The sequence below is a fragment of the Protopterus annectens genome, chromosome 17.part0 (assembly GCF_019279795.1).
Source record: "Protopterus annectens isolate FY-2018-M chromosome 17.part0, PAN1.0, whole genome shotgun sequence".
NCBI classification, from domain to species: domain Eukaryota; kingdom Metazoa; phylum Chordata; order Ceratodontiformes; family Protopteridae; genus Protopterus; species Protopterus annectens.
In genome coordinates, this window is record NC_056751.1 from 503,752,913 (window position 1) to 503,775,463 (window position 22,551).

A 22,551-nucleotide genomic window follows, 5' to 3' on the forward strand; every position below is an offset into this window, starting at 1 on the left:
GATAGCAATCTCTCCTTTGACAATCATGTTGGCAAAGTGGTTAGAAAGACCTTCTATATAGCCCACCTTATCATGAAAAAGTGTTCACATCTAGATCAAGAGAGGTCATTGTGCCCCTCTACTCATCACTTATCAGGCCCATAATTGAGTACAATGCCCCGTTTGGGATGTACCTTACCAGACACCTTCAGCAACTGGAAAGACCCCAAAAGTATCTCACCAAGAGGATCAAAGGGCTCAAACAGATGCTCTATGCAGTTCGGCTGAAGAAACTCCAGCTGTACTCAGTTGTGTACCGCCTACTCAGAGGCAATCTGTGTCTGACGTATAAAGCCATGTTCAACCCAGAATTAATGGACATGCTTCACGTCAGGAAATCTAAATCCCTTAGAGCTGCACGCTCCAGGGACCTGAACCTCAGCACAGAAATAAATAGGACATGCTGGAGGGACAGATTCATATCTCAGAGGCACCCCTCACTCTGGAACAAAATCCCAATCCATGTCAGGCAGAGCCCCTCACTGACCCTCTTCAAGAGAAATCTTGACGGATGGATGGGAGATCGTAAGTTTACCCCTGGGATCTCTTTTGTGTCGCTGCTTGACAGAGGTACAGTAAACAAACCTTAAAAGGGCTACCTTCTGTGACCTACTATACAAAGGCACAGTCAACTAATCTAAAAGGGTGGCGAAAGCCAAACATACTCTGGGGCTAGGCTTATAAATGCCCTAGGGCAGATAGCCTAGTATCAATCTATGAACCTATGAACAATAACATTTCAATGAAAATATATTACATAGTGCACATTCAGATTTTGGAGCTTTCCCCTGGGTCACATCTGCACATGGCCTGGTCAATTGCGCCATGCCGACACACGCATATATAAAGAGATACCTATGCACACCTGCATATGTATATGCACACAGACATATATATATATATATATATATATATATATATATATATATATATATATATATATATATATATATATATATATAAAACATATATATACGTATGAATATCAACATATATGTATATATATATATATATATATATATATATATATATATATATATATATATATATATATATATATAATATGTATGTATATATGTATCTATGTCTCTACAAATGCTAATTGTGAATGAGAATATAAAAAAAAAAATTTTCTTGTTAATTTTCTACTACTTATTACTTCTAACAAATGCAATATATACTGTGGAATTTTCATTTTTGTACTACATAATGTAACACCTAATGCTGTTCTTAAAACTTGCTTAGAACTGTATAATTGCTAAGAGTGTAACATGGAGTTTTCTCCCCGGGCCTCCGCTGAAAATGGACCTGTGTCCAGTCGGACCCTCCCGGTTAACAAATGTAAAATAAAATAAAATAAAATAAATAAATAAATAAATAAATTTTATATATATATATATATATATATATATATATATATATATATATATATGTTTATATATATATATATATATATATATATATATATATATATATATATATATATATATATATATATAAATATAAAACATATATATATATATATATATATACATACATATATATATAAAACATATATATATATATATATATATATATATATATATAAAAACATATATACCAATTTTACAAGACAAAAAACAATACTACTGTAATTTACAGACAGTATATCAAAATAACCCTCAGAAGTTTTGGGCAGGTTTAAATAATCTACTACACCCTGGACAAACTTCAACCCCAATCCCTGCTGCTACTATTGATAAAATCCCTGAAGATGTTTCTGATGGTTTTAACCAATTCTTTACTGAGACAATTCAAGCCCTAGCTAGCCAACTACCTCCTAGCTCCCCTGGTCCTGAAAGTAGCACCCCTAGAAACCTACTTGTGTTCAGCTTCCAACCAGTCGCCACTTCACTTATCCGTACCTTGATCAAAAAATTAAAACCCACTACACTTTCTGCTGATCAACTCCCTGCCGAGTACCTACAAAAATCAGCTGATGCTATTGATTACCCCGTCTCAATACTAATCAATCGAGCCATAGTAGAAGCTAAAATTCCCACCATCTGGAAAATATCCTATGTAATCCCACTTCACAAAGGAGGCAGCTCTACTGAATTCTCCAATTATAGGCCAACAGCTGTACTCTCTCCACTTGCAAAGATTATGGAAAAATGTATTCATAGACAATTCATGCACCACCTAATCCAAAATCGCCTTATGGCAGACACTCAGCATGGCTTCTGTCCTCATCACAGCACTACTTCAGCCCTCCTAGCCTTTACTAACACCATAAACCATAATCGCAACAATAATTATATATCCTCAGCCCTCTTTTTGGATCTTTCCAAGGCATTCGATATGGTTGATCACCAACTTTTAATCCACACCCTGCAAACATTCTGTCTAGATACTGGAGCCCTCCAATGGTTTCAATCCTACCTGAATGGTCGACAGCAGGCTGTCCTCTGGCAGAACAAACTCTCTAACCTTCTACCTAACACCCTCGGAGTACCACAAGGCTCTATACTAGGGCCCTTGCTGTTCTCCATCTTCATTAACGACCTTTATACTGTCAACCCAAAAGTCAGCTGTATCCAATATGCTGATGACTCTACTCTGATTTGCTCAGCCACATCTCCAGTAGAGTTATGGTCAGCTACCCAGACCACCTTTAATACAATAGAAAACTGGCTTTCTGAACATCGTCTGATCCTAAATCCCAAAAGAACTAAAATGCTGTTATTTTCACCAACACGTAGGTCTACCGCTTTCACCTTTACCATAAAATCAAATGATGGCACAATAATCTCCCCTGACCCATCTACAAAACTATTAGGTGTCATCATAGACAATAATCTCAAATTTGACCTACATGTTAACCAAACTATCAAAACCATCAATAAAAACCTAGGGTCACTTTACAGAATAAAAGCCTTCCTAACCCCTCCAGCTAAAATTGCCATAGCTCGCTCACACCTTCTTTCAACCCTTCTGTATGCATCTCCTCTACTCTCGAATTTGAACAAGACTGTCCTTAACAAACTCTCAATTTGCTACAACCACATTGCCAGGTTTCCCACTGGGCTGCCTTTTAGGACACATCATTGCATCAATCTAAATCAGCTTGGTTGGCTTGAACTACCTAGCTTAATGCAGTATAACCAACTGATTATGGCCTATAAAATCCTCTATAATCCGGACAATACTCCTGCACTTAAAAATATTATCACCCCCTATAACAATCCTAGACCGCTTCGATCCTCTAACAAACTACTAATTCAGACTAGCAAAATTAATAACACAGCCAGTGATTCTCTCTTTGCAAACTCTGTAAGTAGATCCTGGAACTCACTTCCAGCTGATATTACCTTACTTTCCACCTTAGGTCAATTTAAAACTAGACTCAAACAACATTTGTCACTTAACTGGCTATGTCAATGTATCAAGCCTGGCTAACTCGAATGTGTAAAAATCTGTTAACCAGTTTACTGTGTAATTTAATTTAATCCTGACTTGCGCTCAGGACTAACTTTAACCTGTGGAATTTGTTTAACTTGTTTACTTATGTAATCTCTGTAAATAATCTGTTTGTAATATGTAATGCTGGTATTATGTAATGCTGTATCTGCTTACCCTTGGAGCTTTTCTCCCCGGGCCTCCGCTGAAAATGGACATGCATCCAGTCGGACTATCTCGGTCAACAAATGTAAAATAAATAAAAATAAAAATAAATATATATATAAAAAACACACACATATATATATATATATATATATATATATATATATATATATATATATATTATATACACACACACACACACACACACACACACACACACACACACACATATTATACATATACATATATATCTGAATGCCATTTTCCACAGGAACTTCACACTTAGTAGGATTATACCCGCACATTAACTCATATGTACCACCGGGAAGGGTCATGGCTTCATCAAAAGAAAAAGGGTGCAAAACGCAAAGTTTTGGTTTTAAACAAATGAGCTGTAACTTCAAAGTACAGTCAAACCAGCAAATGTACAAAGTGCCCATGGCAACAACACGGCAGAATGACAGAACATCATAAGACACTCTCTAATGTTAAAGACAGATAAATTATGCAGATAACACACACGTGTCTTAGTATCTACATGTGGCTAACTTGTGAAGCCAGATGAATAAAGATTCTGTCTCTTAGAAGAGGAATAGGCAAGCTGAGCTAACAGGTATCATGCTGAGGAGATGAATTCACTATGTAGACATCACGACTCCTCAGTGTAACTTCAATTGACTGTTCATCAAGAGAAGATGAAGGAGGTGTTATGCATATTCATGGGAACTGTAAGTCAGACAACAACTTAGCATATTCACAGGAGTCCAAACAATAGCATCAGAAGATGCATTTGAAGTATCACTGAGGAAACCAGTTTTAAACCAAAACTACACATTGATATTCAAGTCACGCTTGATTCACAATACAGTTATGACTCCAGAAAGTAGCTCCAAGCACATGTACATACCTATATGTGCAGTCTGTCTTCCACTGGCCTAGGAAACAGCCATGTTTTCCACATGGACGTGCGAGTCCATATCAGCATCTTGTTAGATGAGGACGCTTTCATGTTAACATAATGGAATTACTAGACATCACAGTTGAGATCAGTATCATCTTGTACCATCAGACGATCAGTTGCTGCTTTCTTAAAATGTGTACCATACCAACCAACTCAAATGTGGAAGAAGGGGTAAGAGATTGTGTTATGAGAGGCTCTAACTGTGTCAAGTGGTTTAAGACAAAAGGTCCAGAACTGATTTCCAGGCAGTTAGTCTTTTTTGGCTACAGAAACATTCAGAAGTTAAAACCTCTTCCCCACTGGGTTAAAGAAACTATTCATATAGACCCCCCCCAAATGAAGCATGTATTGCAGGACAGGAAGGAAGACAGGGGTTAGGTCTCTGGACATGAAATAATGAAAGTCCTGTGCAAGACTAATCTCTTTCCACTGAGTCAGTCTCAGAACCAATTTGTGTGCAACAACCTGTTGCCAAAGAGACAGAAATGCATAATCTGACTTTAAGTGCAACAGAATGCCAGGGAGGAAAGTGGCAGAATGCCCTTTACATGCTCATTTTGAATTTGTTGCCTCCATCCCCTACGATGATTAAATTAGTCCATGTAGCCCAATGTGATTACATTCATGATAGCAGAACTTTGGATAACACTATAATACATTTGTATCAATGCAAGATGCCATCAAAACTTGGACACCATGTCATGATTTAGAAAAGAAAATCATTTGACTTCGAAAAGACTATTGAAAGTGAATTGATGTTTCTTGTTCCAGGTTTTGGTCTATTCAGGATTCCCCAAAAATGTATAGCACTTCTAAAGGATTTGTACTTAGATTAAAAAGATAGAATTCCGATTGGTGCTAGTTATTAAATATTTGGCAGTTAGTGCAGAGGATTACAGCTCTGGGCTGTTAATGAGCTGCTTCCTGTAATCAAGGGTACAGGGTTTGAGTCATTCAACCTGCATTTGCCTACTCTGTGACTCTGATCAAATCACGTGACCAAACAACACTTCCAGATAGCTCCTGAAAAGGGACACTTGTGTGCACTGGGCTTACCTGGTTAGCAAGTGTATAAAATAAAAACAAAAATGGTGCTAGTTATTCCAAACCATTTATTTTTTCCAGGGTATGTATCAGGACTATTCACTGTTGCCTCTGCAAACTGCTGTGTATTTACAGCATCTAGCCCAGCTTCTTACAGACTTACGGTCACATGGGTATTAGATTTGTGGGCTTAAAAGAGGCAGGTGCTTGGAACTGAAATTTTCCTTAAAAACTACCCCTGAAATTACCGCAGTACTTAGTTGCACAAAGAGCAACTAGTTTAGATGTTAAGGAGCACTGCCTCATGAATTTAGTTGTGCATAGCCTTGTAGAAGTCTATTATCTCACATTACCCAAGCCAGCATGTTGTAAACCCATCTTGTACCATCCCCTTGTAGATGATGTAACAAGGACCTGTAAGCGTGGATATATACTTTCCTATTATCTTTTTAACCAGTTTGGTGGCTATGGGCATACTAAGGCAATGTAGCAGCTGTCTCATGATTACTGACGACCAACTCATTTTTAAACAAACTTGATACATTGTATGACAGACATGAACACAATGTTAGTGGAGACAAGGATCTCACATCTAAGCACTTATAATTCTAATCAAGTTCTCAGTAATACACACAGTATACCCACCACTCACAGTATGGCCCAGACACTTACAACCACATATGCTGTGGCTCTTAAACACAACCTTCCTAAACCCCAAAGGCCTCCCAGACATTTCACTTACCACAAATATCCTCAGCAACCCCAAAATCACTCTACCAAAACAACACTCACCACGATACATGTATCCACATTTCACAGGGTCTCAAATTCTAACCCCATAAGGCAAGACATCACACAACCCAATATTTTGGTCATAGGATATTCCATTGTGAGACACACAGATGTGTCACTCACCAGGCTGAGAAAAGAGAGAGTCACAGTCAACTGACAGTCAGGGGACAGGATCCACCAGGTCACCCATGCACTCAGGTTGAGTTACAGGTACCTTTATGATTCAATCATAGTCCATGTGAGTGTAAACAACCAGAGATGTGCCACCCTGGACTATATGAAGAGACATGATGGAGCTCTCAGACTACACATCTTAGGCAGCTATGAGCTCACCATTGAGCAGCATTCTACCTTCTCCAAGGATGATGCCACAATACGAACAAAAGATGAGTGATGTTAATAATTTACTTAGGTTTTGGTGTCATTCATAGGGGGTACAATATTTGTCAGCATGGAAGGATATGAAGGCTATGGTGAACAGACCACAGTGCTTTGCTAAGAATGGTCTGGACCTGTCCTCTTTAGGTTTTTGAATATTGCCTAAAACACCGTTTTTCCCAATAGTACCTTTTTTATGCAATGCCAGCCTAACAAACCTTTTGATATAGCAAAACCAACCCCACAAAATCTAAAAGTGTTACTGCTCAATGCCAGGATTCCAAACAGGAAACTACTCCCTGCAAGCTCTCCTCAGCCTGAAAAATGTAGAAATGTGTGCAGTTACCGAGACGTGGTTTAAAACTGCAACAGCACCCTGTCAATGCAGAGCTATAATGCTTTCCACACATTTAGACCAGCTACCTCACTCGAAGGGACAAAAGATGGAGGTGTCTCAATTTACATCAAAAAGGAACACCTCAACATTAGGCAAGAATATGACATACTTGAGATTCTCCATGTCCAACTTACCATAGGCAAAGTCTCATACCATACATTAACAGGTTATAGACCCCTGCTTATGACCCAGGAAACCCATGATATGTATTTATTTCTACCGGAGAGACTCCCCATTCAACTGTATAACATATTCATGGGTGACTAACTCTACTATAAAACAGGAATCATACAGTGATCCCAAACATGCAGGCCCAGTATATCCATCAGCCTAACTAATCTCATATGCAAATCCATGGAAAGACTAATCATCGAAGTGATAAACAGTAACATAGGAAACCTTCAGATACTGTATTTAATCTAGTTTGGTTTCATCAAAGGCAAGTTATGCCCACTCAACCCGGTGAACTTCTTTGGGAAGGTTACCAGAGCAATAACGGGGGCATAATGGTGCATAATGCCAACCTTGACCAGGCAAAGGCATTCAACACAATAGACTACTTAGGCATTGTAGACAAATTCATGAAATTCGATAAAACCCCCTCTGTCATCAACTTGGTAGACAGCTGGACTTACAGGAAGGACCCAGGAAGTTATGATAAGGATTCTACTCCAGAAAGAGATCAGTCGCTCACCGAGTCCCTCATGGCTGTATACTTGGTCTGTTCCTTTTTGGCATCTACTTTTCTGAAGTCAAGGCCAACATCAAGGATATCTGGGTAACCAAGTTGGCAGATAATTGTAAATCAAGTGCAGTCATAGAATCCCTCAGGACACAAATACCTTCCAGGAAGGCCTGACATAGACAAGTAACTGATGCCAAAGCTGCTCTTTAAAATTCAGTACCAAGAAATGTATAACAGTATCCATCAGGAAGTTGGTTACTCCTGGAAACTACCACATTCATACTAAATCACTAACAACAGACCCAGCTGTCAGGGATTTGAGAACACATGTAGGCAGTAACCTCACGTTTGACCACTATGTGCATATGGTAGAAGGAAATCATTCGATGTTGTACAACTTATAAGCAAAGGTAGGGCATCTAGGTCCAAGGCTGTCACTGCTCCTCATTATTCTGCCCTCATCAGGCCAATCGTTGCTTAAAATGTGTAATATTGAATTGAGAACCTTAGTGCAAGCCTACTACTAGTCTGAGCCACATGAGCTATTTATAGCCATCAAAAATTGTTGAGCTTATATGCATGCTTTTGCCAGCTGTACTACTCAAGTGTAACGTGTAACTCATGTGTATAAAAAAAAAAAAAAAAAAAAAAAAAAAAAAAAAAAAAAAAAATTTGTTATTGTCTGTATGCATTGCTATTCTATTGTTCAACTCTTTTGTAAAAGTTGTGACTTTTTCTGTAATTTTGTTCTATGTAATGGAGCTTTTCTCCTCGGGTCTCCTCTGAAAATGGGCCACAAGCCCAATTGGACTAACCCAGTTATCAGATGTCAATAAATAAAGAAATAAAATAATGTAGCTGGAATGATTCAATGCTTGTGAAATAACTGTGGGATGAACCTCTATCTCCAGCTTGCTTTGGGAGAATGTCAAAAGTGACCTCCCCATCAGATAGCTTTGTATTTACGTTCTAAGTTAAGACCGTCATGCTCCAGCAGCCCATCCCGGCATTTATAAGAAACCACGTTTAAGTTCTACACACTGAAATAGTAAAAGTACACTCACTCCTCAATAAAACACTAAGAAAGTCTTGTAAAACAGCTTCTGAAATGAGCATCACTGCCTCAGCAAGCAGTGCTAAGAACTGGTTTGCTCCATTTTCAGTTTCCCCCATATTTCGGATACTTGACATCTTCCGCAAATCGCATCTCATAGTGTGAGGGTGTTTTAAACAGCTTACAAAATCAGGCGAAGGTAGACTGATCACCAAACATTGCAACTATATCACTTGACCAATGTTGCTCAGTTCTATAGCCATTACCCCTTCAGAATGTATAAAGATTCCCCTTTACTTACACTCCTTTACCGACGCTCCAGTCATTCTTTGCATCTCAAGTCTCTTGTCTCAGTATTATAGGCTTTGTCTGGATTTCTTGACTCAACAGGTCAACAGATGAAGAGGTACAGCACCATTTATTGAAAGATTTTTACCAATCCCGGAATACCATGGGATGCAAATGTCTTTGACCTCCTGCTGCTTCTTCCACAGATTGATCACTCTCACCCTTCCCAAGCATGCACACACACACACACACACACACACACACACACACACACACACACACACACACACACACACACACACACACCTATTTTTTGCAGTCTTACATTTCCTGTCTTCTTATTTTACATTCACACATTCTGGAACTTTCAGAGAAAGAAAATCATTGATGGGGAGATGCAGGTAACATGCTCTCCACTGAGTCCGAATCAGAATTCTGAGGGAAAAACTGTACCTGTTCCATCATATTCCTTTCTGGAATTCATTTCTTGAATCTGTTCAGTTCAGGAAAAGAGTGCATTACCTGATCGGCAGTATAAACACTCCAAAATATTGTTTCTTTGTGTTCAAAACCACCACACCACCTATGTGCTTGTGTTGCTGCTTCACCAAAAAAAAAAAAAAAAAAAAAAAAAAAAAAGAGAGCTGGTTTCCGGATAGGATAAATTTGCACAGAAAATCGGCCTTACCTTGGTTATCACTACCCAAAATATCAAACTTCCCCAGACTGGTCAAATATAACAGCCCACCCAATAGGAACTCCCATACCCAACTCCGTCTCCACAATAATACAGCAACCTATCCAACCTAAATACATTAGCTCAAAATATAAGCATTACCAAAGACTGGTATACAAATTCCTGAAACTAATCATAAACCCTCACAATAATCTTAGGATGGATGGTGATATTCACCCAAACCCCAGTTATTCTGCCCCAGATAGCTCAACCTCTCACTATTATAACCCTACCAATCCACCTTCTATCACAAGGTCCCCCAACTCTCTCCTCATTTTCCACCTAAATATTAGGAGCATCAGTAATAAGGTATATAATCTACATACCCTCCTACAAATTCAATCCCCTGATATCCTGTGTCTAACTGAAACCTGGAACCTCCAATAATGAAATCCTACCACCAGGGTATAATATACTTGGGTATGACCATACAACTAGGAAAGGGGGGGTGTTGCTGTCCTCTTCAAGTCCACCTTAAATGTTACCTCAGACACTATTCAACCACCCCAGATTAATACAGCCGAACTACTCTCTACCAAGTTACATATTAACAAAAATAAAAACATAAACATTGTCTGTTTGTACATTCCCCCAGGAAGTAAAAACACACTAGAGGATACCCTCCATTGGTTAACTGACAACTACCCTCAAGAAACCATAGTTCTCAGAGATTTTAACATTGACTAGAACACCTGCTCCTCATAGTCTTCCACCACTCATGTAAACCTGTATGGGTTTACACAGGTCATATCCACTCCAACCAGATTAGGCAAACGTAACCAAAAAGATAGTATACTAGATTGGATACTTATTAATAGCCGCCCCCAAATGTATTCATCAGGGACCATCCCTGATGACCTCAGTGATCACTTTCTCACTTTTATTGGTAAACAAAACCCACAACTCTCAACAGCCTAACTACAGAACCATATGCAATAATAAAAACTTCAACATCAGAATATTTCAGGACAAACTCAAATCATGCAACTGGTCTGCCCTAAAATACCTGCCCCTTGATGATGCTGTGGCCTACTTTAACAATAAATTCCAGCCCATACTAGATTCTCATGCGCCTGCTCGCTCCACTAGGATTAAAACTAAAGTTGCCCCATGGCTCTCTAAAGATACTAAATCAAAAATCACAATCAGGAATAAAGCGTGGGCTACCTGGTGTAAAATGATATTCCTCTGTAAGAGTGAACCTGCAAGTCTTCCTGAAAACTACATACCAATAACATGCCTTCTGTCAATGCATACAATATGCACTGAAAATTATGCCGACAGAGTTTATAGTCAAAAACTCAATCATTGCAATAGAGCAAAATGGTACCAAAAATGTCATATGGAACAAAGGATCACTTGTTGTTACATAAATTCATTATGGAGAATTGTAAAAAGGGGAATAATCTAAGTATGGCATGGATACACTACAAAAAACATTCAACAGCATCTCACTTTAATGGATAAAACAGTGCTTACAAATGTATACACCCTACATTGACTGATCACATTACACTGGACATGAAACAATGCCACTGTTTCAGGTCCAGTGTAATGTGATCAATCAATGTAGGGTGTATACACTGGCCATGAAACAGTGGCAAACCACATTGCAGTTAATCCACGATAAAGGACAAATTATTAGCAGTTAATCCACGATAAAGGACAAACTATTATCCTAGGGATAAAAAATCAAACGGGGATATTCAGGGTGATTCTTTGTCACCACTGCTCTTTTGTCTTGCCATTAACCCATTAATCTGTCTACTTAACAGATTAGGTTATGGCTACAATTTGACTTCCAGAAAACAACAAAGTGTAAAGACTTGCACCCGGAGGAACAGTTATTTCATTCTTTCTTTGAAATATGCAATTACCAGCAAACTTTTTCCCTTCAAAGGATGTTGGTGTTGACCTGGAGAGCAAAAGAAGGAGATGACAAAACGCAGAGAACAAGTACCTATCCATAAACCAGACCACTGATAGTGACTCCTGTTAATGTGGACAGTTGGACAACTACTGTTAATACATGAGTTCTGCCAGACATCCAGTTTTCTTTTCAGCTGCTCACAGAAGTATTAATTCTGAGATTTTTAAGTTTGTGTGCAATCAGTGTATGTATGGGATGGTGTTAAATGCTTTGGACAGATACTGGCTGGCTATGCACTCCATCAGTCCACCATCTGGGGCAGCTGTGCCTACTCCAAACAAGATGACCTGTTGTATTATGCATGACCTATCTTTAAAAGTCTATATTGACAAGTGCACAGTTTCTATATTTAGTGAAGTGGACATAGAACATCCACATATCACCTTGGTAGTAAGGCCATTTTGTAATGATTTGTTCCCTATCCTCAGCTGTCCCATAACTGACATGTAAGGAAGTATATGCAGCATCCCCAGACTTCTGCGCACTATGGCTGATGTCACTCGCCATGCTCTTTGCAATGATGTCTACAGATATGTTTTTTACTGTTTGTGGATGCCTTCACACATTATCACTGATGGTTGTTGATATATAACTTCCGGTTTGTGTCATACTGGACTAGGTTTACAGAGTGTCATGTTACTTGCACATCTGAGCACTCTTTATGGACTACGAGTGCTCTGATGTGTAAGTAACCCTAACCCACCTTGTAAGAAGCGGTATTCTGGCCAGTTCTTAATAACTACCTGCACTTACTCTCAGCCTATGGGCTCATTTCACAAACCCTTGTCACCTGTGTTGCAGAACAGGAATGTCTCCACTGCAACAGTAGACCAGCTATTGGAAAATGAAACATTAATCTTTATAAATTGAATAAGGTGGCATTATTAGATGGTAGAGTAGTGCAGCAGTTAGTGTTGTTGCCTCACAGCAAGAGGTTCTTCAGTTCGATTCTAGTCTGGTGTGTTTTCTGTGCAAAGTCTGCATGTCTTCCCTGTGTTCACGTGGGTTTCCTCCAGGTGTTCTTGCTTTCTCCCACATTCCAAAGACATGGATCTGGAGCATTTCTCCCCATGCCTCCACTGAAAATGGGCTCTGTCCCAGTCAGATTTTCCCGGTAAACAAATGTTAAATAAATTATTTTGCCATACCCCCGAAACAAATAATGCAAGTAAAAGTCACATGTCTTGGCACTGAAACAAAGATCTGCTGATTGTATTCTCCACTAAATTAATTTTCAAAAGGTGCTGGCACTGCCTGAACTCTCTGTCCTTTCATAAGTACCAAATCCTGGATTAAGGGTGCATTAGTACTCCTTGCAAATAAAATAAATTAATAAACATGCTCTTTGTATAGCTGAGCAGGGTTCTTGTCTAAGCACAAGCACTTCATTATAAAAGCCACCTGATTTGTGTGGCAAACTTGTTCTCAGAAATATTAACTTCTTTGGTGTATAGCCTGAACTATATCTGTCACGAGTTATGGTGCAATGGTGCACATCATTTAAGTCTTAAATGGCAGAATAGTTCAAATGAAAACATCAAAAGTGTTGTTTCATACAAGTCACATAAAAGTCACAAAAATAATGAAAAAGTGCAATATCCCAGAATAATATCTGCAAAGTGAAAGTGCAAAATGTATGTGCTGACCAGTATGGGACAAATCAGCAGGAATCAAACTATGGTGTTGCAGAAATAATAATTTTCTTTAATTGCATGCTAGCAGGCTATACTGCCAGGCATATAATTATGCCTGTGCTCAAGGGGTTATAGAAAGTCAAACCCTGATCCCTAACACCAAGTAACAGGCAAGTAACAAGCACACAGATAATAATGTCAAGTACTCAGGTCTCATTTTTATAAACCGAACAACGTAATGGATAACTACCCTAGTAAACAAATGTAAATAAGTAAATAACAGCAATGCTCGGCAAGAATCAGTATGTTACTAGAGCATAGGAAGATAAGCTTAATGCATGTAGCACATTTTTTACATTACTTTCCTTTTATTCACCCATTTAAGCTTTTTAAGGAGTTGCACAGCTGAGTCAATACAACGAAAATATTATAAAATAAGTCTCAACATAAGAGATGTGTATGTGGGGCACATATTAAGGATTGTTGAAATAAAAAAATAACGTTTACTGTGCTCTGAAAGGTTGACACTGTCCCTTTAACTTTCTTTTCTACTTTTTTTTTTTTTTTTTTTTTTTTTTTTTTTTACTTTTGCACTCTGTTTAACGAGTGTAAAATAACTGCTCGATCGCTCTCACTTTCCCAAGCATACATATACTACACAAACACACTTTAGCTCTCGTTCGCGCAAGCATGCATGTACTCACACACAAAGAAACAAACACATATGCACAAACACAAATGGACATGCTTAATCTATCGTTTCCACATTTTTTTTTTTTTACTTTTACCCTCCCTAAACAGGAAAAACACTGTTTAATGAGTGTAAAATAACTTCTCGATCGCTATCACTCTTCTCAAGCATACATGCACAGACACTTCAGCTCTCATTCGGGCAAGCATGCATACACTCACACATACAGACATAAACATAAAAACACGTGCACAAACACACACGGACATACTTAACTATCTTTTCCACATTTTTTTTTTTTTTTTACTTTTACACTCCTTAAACAGCAAAACCACTGTTTACTCGTACTCACACGTAGGCAGTCACACAAAGACAAACACGCTTCTGTTTTTTTCAATTTTAAATGTTAAAATGTATCTTAGCCAATGTAAAATAATGGATAAGGTCTATTATGTACAAAAAAAAAAACACTGCTAGCATAGCACTCGACATGACAGATTTCCCCAGGATGACTAGATTTCTGCCTTATGGCTTTGGTCTGTACTCAATATCGTTTACAATAAAAATAACTATTTGTGGGTTCTTATTCCCTGAGAAGGGGATGTCAGGCATAGGATAGGGTGAAGACGAGAAGTTCTGAATAAATACGACGGCTACAAGGAAACACAATTACTAGCTGCAAATTTAGCACATTATTATGCGATGGTTGCTGAAATAGCTAACTGCAACCAATCGCATTATAGATTTCTTAAAAAAAACAATCTCAAAACATTATTAGGAAATGGTGATACACTTACCTGTAGTAAAGGAAAAAAATCTTCACTCCAGAAAAAAACTGTGGATATGTTTGAAATCCCTCAACATAACAGATTCGTGCAGCAACTACACTCAATACAGTAGTTCCTAAAGTCACTCGGCATTGCATTTCTATTGGTAAAAAATGAGGAAATGAAAACTTCTCATGCATAGGTAATAGTTGGGGATGTTCCTTGGGAGAAAGGACTGGGGAAGCTAGTTTATGGGCGGTCCTTGGGCAGCAGCTGAGGAAAAGGTGAAAAATAACACTGGGCGTTATTATCAAATGGTTTGAGCGCCCATATACTCTTTACAGCTGTGCGAGACATTTTTCTGCTTAAAGATGGCTGACAGTACCGGAGCTGTAAAAAGGGGTAATGAAAAACACAATCAAAATCACTCTTTAGTGTAGCACAAGGGATATTCTACAATGCTAGATTCAAAAGATGGGGGGAAAAACACTTTGGAAATGAGATACCAAGTCTAGCAGTACGTAGTGGTCCTTTAAATTATCATGGAGATCTAAGGTGAATCACTGTAACGTCACAAAATGCGACTGTACATAAAACACAACTACAAGGGGCTACAAGCTACTTCCTTTTGCTTACCCTGTCTTGCTGCATCTTCACTTGGATTTGCCTGAACAGTGTACAAACACTTACTTTGCTCTCTGTTTATCAACAGCAACCTGAAACACAAAATGTTTACTTGTGAGGTTTATTATGATGCTAATGCACACATTTACAGTTCAGTTTCACATTTTCTCACACACACACCAACATATATATATATATATATATATATATATATATATATATATACACACACACACACACACACACACACACACACACACACACACACACACACACACACACACACACACACACACACACACACACACACACACCAATTTATACAACATACTGTCATCAAAAACTCCATAGAAAAGAATGTTTGCTCATCTCAGCATTCACTCTTATTTACAGGAAAAAAGCGTTCACTTATATGAACATTCATTCTAATGACCTGTAACCATATAAATAAAAAGCCACTCAAAAACACTGTCCATATGAGGGAAAAAAAACGTGCTCTGAGACATAACCTTGGAGCATGCAAAATAAAATTAATGTTTTTCGCAGAAGGGTAATCTTCTACAGCACTAGAAAAAGTCCTAAGCTGAGCTCTGGTGATTTTCAAGATTGACAACAAATTCCCCTTTTTAACCTAAGCACTGGTGTCTGGGCATTCTACCTTATTTAGAGTGGACGAGGAGATGCACATTTTTGACAGACTGACAAAAATATCACAGAAATGCATCACTTTGTCAGCTATCACAACCTCTTGTTGTTACAACCGAGCCACCATGCTAGTGCTTACTTTTGCAACCGTTCTCTCCCCAAATAGCCTTATACTTTTCCATCCCTATAAACTACTGTCTACCTCTGAGCATAAACCTAACCTAACTTAATTGTAAATAATGTAAGCTCATAACTGTACAACCCTCAAATAACCTCTACCACCTTTTGCTCTGTTTTTCTTCTTAATCTTTTCCCTCTCACATCCTAAATTCCTCTGCCTTCCTAAACTTCAGATACCTTATATTCAGGGAACTTATCCCTGTTCTTAAGCTTAAAATAAAAAACGTAACCATGATTTCTTCTCTATGTTCTTCCTGTACCTACACTATATACTACCATCCTAAGTACTTTGACACTATAAAACCAACGAATTTATGTTGTTTACTGACACAAAATGATATTTTAATTGTGTTTTCTTTACTCTGATTGTAACTGTGAATACACTGTTTAACACAGAGATATTTAATTGTAATTCTTTACTTCATTTTGATTGTACCTGTGAATTACACTATGTAATGCGGAGCTTTTCTCTCCAGGCCTCCACTGAAAATGGGCTCCCTGAGCCCAGTGGACCTCCCCGGTCATCAAACTGAAATAAATAATACTTCTTTAGTAATATTTTGCATTTGTATTAGTTCTCTCCAGCATGAAAATTAGTTATACCTTAACTATAAACACCATTCATGGAGACAACTCTATAAACGCACTAGCATATTATATGATCAGAAATGAAGTTTCAGATGTCAATGTCCTACAGAAAAAAAACTGAATTAAAATAAAGACATGACTACTGTCTATCATATTAAAGGGCCATGCTATGCCACAAAGTTAACCTCTAATGACCTGAAAAAGTAATCTTACAGCTAGGAAGTTTTTTTTTAATGTCAGTGCTCTGAATGTCTAATCAAACATAGTATTACCATTTGCCAAGCATCTCTAATTTAAATACTACATTCTGATCGCCTACCATCGCTTTCTCTGTTCAGACCTCTGACTGACCCTCATGTTTCACAGCCTCACACACTATGCACTTTTTCTATACTTAATGTACCCACAAATAAATAATGTTATTGCCTTTTTAGTTCTCTCCCAGAGCATGCACTCCTTTTAATTGCAGTGACATTTCTTATATGTTATACATTTTAGCAACATTATCTCTCCAAAGCTTACTAAAGTGACCCAGTGCAGAGCGCTTCCCTTCTACATGTTTAAGGCTACATCTTATGCAAAACGTATTAGACACATACTTTTCAAACTTTTGAATGTCTCTGCTTCTCCATATTCTTACCAAATCTCTTTTTCTTCTTTTTGCATGCAAGCTTATGAACTGTTTAACCTGCTTGAAGGTACTAATTCTGCAGTATCTCCATACACGTCATCTTATTTAATACTAAATCTGATTCTCACAATAAGAGAATTCTCCTTTGATAATTTTGAATAAAGAAGATAAATATATCTCATACTAATGAGTTACATTAACTCCCTACACTCAGAGTATTCGGCTTGCTAATTTAGTTCAGTAACAGAAGCATTATACTAGATACAAGACAATGTTTTCTCGACTGCTGTCTTTCTCTCATTTATGAAATTCAGTGTATAATGGACTTTAATCTTTGCTTCTCATGTGTCATGCAGAAAACAATGGCTCAATGTACATTCTCAGGACTTTTGGCTTCTCTGCTCACTATATGGACCAGTGTACATCTGGATCCATCATTTACATTTTTTCAAACAAAACTGCCTTGTAGATAGAGATTTCCTGGAAGCTAAAGCACCACTATGTATTAAGTAAATCAATGGGATTTCCATTCCCCTTCTAAAGCATGTAACATGTAGGTTACTGTAATACGAAACACCTGACTGCTCTGAGGTACTGCCAGCTCTAAAATGTATTTATTCATTTTATTAAAATGCAGAAAAGTAGAGGAAACCAGAATATGAATCCATATTTCTTGATGGACAAAAAGTAAAAAACATTAAATATTTAAAGAAACATTACCATGTGTTAAACAGTCATACTAATAAAACAAAGAACTTAGTAATTATCAGGTCAATGCAAGTGACACAAGAAGCTGGCTTTCCACTCCAGAACCTGGCTTCCATCATAAAAAGAAAATTAACACTGTAAGAATCAATTGACTCAAATACCTCCATAGTATTCAACAGTCATCAGGCTTTTGATATGTGGCAGGAATAATATTAGGGTACTTGTACAACATTAAAATGCAATATTTCCTATACAGTGTGCATCATCTCAAAACATAAATGAGCATGAAATTCGGGGCAATCTCAAAATTAAGATGGTAGTACTTTACCAGCCACCTCCTATCCCTCACAGTCCTTAGAAACATCATTATTGAGAGCTGCCACAACTGTAATGCATTTTTTGTAAGAGCTTTTAATCTCCAGTTGTAATCAAAACACTACAAACTCCCATGTGGCTCTCTTACTGAAAGGTTTTCTACATGGTTAATGTATGAACTAAACCCAGTCCAATAACTGCTAATCACACTACTTCTGACTGCAGAAGCACAAACAGACCAAATGAGTGCCATTCTGCAACAGCATAAGTGCCATTATTTGACAATCATGGTATCCATTTTTTTTGCGCCAAGGGTACTTCCATCAGGTACAGGGTAATTGGACAGTCTCGCAGTTTGAGCTCTGGCACTGGTCTTGTCTGACCAAATACAAATGACTGTAAAGATGTAGAATATTCTCGAATATCTTGCTAAAAAAATCCATACCATCCATTTAAAGAAAATTGTACAAAAGGCATTCTAGCCCTTTGGCACACTCAGTACATAAAGCAAGCCTTAGCAGCAAGTAAAATGGCTTGGCTAAAACACATGCAAAGCAACTGGAGATGACAGCCTCAGTTATTCTTTCATTAGAAGCCACTGAAAAATTAAAAGGGACAACAAAGTTAAGGCAGTTAAGGGAATTTTTGAATGGATTGTCTAAATTGCCCATAGGGGTGTGTGTGTGTGTGTGTGTGTGTGTGTGTGTGTGTGTGTGTGTGTGTGTGTGTGTGTGTTATGAAAGAACAACAACAAAGGCAGGGCTAACCATCCTGTAGTGTGAAAATTGGCTCTAGATGACTGTAAAAGTGCCACCCCAATCCCAAGTGCAAAAAATGGGAAAAAAGGGTTGTAGACAGATAGCTGGATGAACAAAGTTAAGGCAAGCTTTATGAAACACTGACAGACTCTTGAGAAACTTCTATGGTTTCTGGAAGGAAAAGTAATGTTGATTAAGTCACACTTACCATTAAAAATAGCTGTTCGAATTCCTCACTGCTGCAGTAACCTTTAGGCTATATGGATCATTTCCTGCTCAGGGAAACAATTGGAAAACAAACTCTGGCTCTCTCCTACACCTTCACTTAGACTGCTGACTGGGCAGCCCACAGGAGGCAAATCAGCAGTCAGAGTTAAGAAATTTTCAGGACTTTCTGGCACATACACTGAAAACAGTGTACTGATTCTGAACCACTAAAAGATACACCAGTAACAACTTTATATACAAAGAAGTAACAATATGCAGAAGTACTTAAAATATATATACAGTAGTATGAGGATGGCAGGTGGCTGCTACTACTGCAGTAGTGAAGAACTCAAACAGCTACTGTTATGGTAAGGGAATTTGTACAATTGCTTTATGTTTATCATTTCCTAGTAACATGATTTCTTGCCTCCATGAGAACCTGCTGTACATCCTCATAAAAAAGGTGCCAAAAAAGTATTAGAATTGAATCATCCAGGCAGTCAGTTGAAACTGATGGAGACTGGGGTGTATCAAACTTCCCTTGTCTAATGTGAGTAGATCAAATCAGTAAGGAAGCTTGTGGTAACTGCCCCTGGCCAATTCCATAAAAAGGGAGCACCAATGTGGCCTTTGCCAGAAGGAAGTCACTACAATGATTTTTGGAGAATCCTTCTGAATCTTCATAATGACCCTGGATATCAATGAAAATAGTGGAAATGCATACAGGAACAATCCCAAGTCCTTGTGCAGAATTTACTTAGTTGTCTGTTTTAAAAGGTGGTAAACAGGTTTATCTGAGGTATTCCCCATAACTGGATCCATTCCTGGAAGATCCTCTCATTTACTTTCATAGGTTCATACGTTGGTACTAGGCTATCGGCCCTAGGGCCTGTACAAGCCTAGCCATAACAATTCCCTGGCTATTTCTTCCCACAGTATTTACTTTTCTGGAGCCCTGTCTAGCAGGGCAACTGATGTGATCCCCGGGGTGAATTTCCTATCTCCCATCCAATCATCAAGGTTCCTTTTGAAGACGGCCAAAGAGGTGCTCTGCTTGACATGTATTGGCAGTCTATTCCAGAGTATGGGAAGTCTCTGGGTCAGGAACCTATCCCTCCAGCATGTTTTGTTCATTGTGATGACAAGGTTTAGATCCCTGGAGCGTGCCTCTCTGAGGGATTGGGATTTCTTTAAGTGTAGTCTGTCCAACAGCTCTGGGTTTGACATGGCCTTGTATGTTAAGCAGAGATCGCCTCTGATTAAACGATATGCGACAGAGTACAGGTGGGGCTTTTTTAGACAATCAGCATAGGGCATCTGCTTTAGGCCTGTGATTCTTTTAGTGAGGTATTTCTGCAGCCTATCCATTTATTGCAGGTGTCTTGAGAGGTACATACCAAATGAGGCGCTGTATTCTATAATGGGACAATGACCTCCTCTTTTCTGGATGAAAAGCCCTTAGTGATGAGGTGTGCCACATAGAAGGATTTCCTGACTGTTGTGGCGATGTGGTTATCAAAGGTGAGGCCACTGTCCACCTGTGTCCCTAAGTCTGTTATCTAAGTTTCGGTGTTTAGTGTACTGCCACCTATGTGGTAATTCACAGGTACATGTTTTTTCCCAAAGGGGATAACTATACATTTCTTGGCATTGAGATTGAGCTCATGGCTCTGGCACCAAGCATCTGTTTCTGTAAGGCCCTTTTGTAGAATATCCACATAATTTGGGGATTCAATAATGGCTCCCACTTTACAGTCATCTGCGAACTTTGCTAGCTAGAGTCCCTTAGTGTTGGCCTGTACTTTAGAGAAGTAGATGCCAAACAAGAGTGGTCCCAGGACTGAACCCTGAGGAACTCCTCTTGTCACTTGTATGGAGCTGGATTTGGAGTCGGCTACTTTTACAGTGTGGGTTCTGTCAGTACGTCAGTTGACAACCCATCGAGTGACGTAGGGATTAATGCCCAGCTTAGTAAGTTTATCTATGATTCCAGAGTGGGGGATAGTGCTGAAGGCCTTGGCGAGGTCCAGATAAGCTGTGTGGACTGCTTCACCCTTGTCCATGGCTCTGGAAACTGATTCGAAGAAGTCAATCAGGTTCATAACACAAGATCGGCCCTTCACGAACCCAAACCGCGTGGGGTCCAATGTTTGAAGGTTGCCAATGTCTTTGTTTATAAATTCTATGATAATACGTTTCATGGCCTCGCAGATCAGGCTCGTCAGACTGATGGGGCAGTACTTCCTGGGATCCAAGGTGGATCCCTCCTTGTGGAGTGGGATAACTGTAGCTGTGCGCCACTCAGTGGGCAGGAAGCCTGAGGTTTCTATTTGTGTAAGTCTGCCCTGGTCTTGCTCAGTTTGTCTGCCATTACATTTTTCTCTGATGGCATGTAAGATGCTTGGAGGGATATACAATTATATATTATTGTGGAATTTTCTGTAATCACAAGTCCCGGGGACCACAGGTCATAAACAGAATCTATCGCACAGATCACAGACGCATCTCTTTGACACTTATGCGTTTCTATCTGTCTGAACTGTCTCATAGGCCTTGCAATTTTACCCCCCAAAGAAACTCCCCAAAACAAAAATGTTGGCATCTTATTGCTTCTACCAATATATATATATATATATATATATATATATATATATATATATATATATATATATATATATACACACACACACACACACACACACACACATTATATATACATACACACACATTATTTTTTTTTGCTTTTTTTTTTAACCCAAAACTGGAATCTGAACATCCCTAAGGATCAAAATGCTGGTTCCATGTTTTTTAAGCACTACAATTTTGTTCATGTATTACCTGATGAAATGAAGCATGAGAATCACAGAAGCCATGAACACTAGAATCCTGAGATATT

General features: G+C 38.5%; 1 protein-coding gene across 2 annotated transcripts in view; it reads right to left on the reverse strand.

Annotated features, from left to right (window-relative positions):
• Positions 1–22,551, reverse strand: part of FUZ (fuzzy planar cell polarity protein) — an 876,363-nt gene that overhangs the window by 265,918 nt on the left and 587,894 nt on the right. For both annotated transcript variants that reach the window (XM_044059630.1, XM_044059629.1), the window contains exon 9: positions 15,636–15,715. In XM_044059630.1, the coding sequence (XP_043915565.1) occupies positions 15,636–15,715 (80 nt within the window). The remainder of the gene's footprint in view (positions 1–15,635; positions 15,716–22,551) is intronic.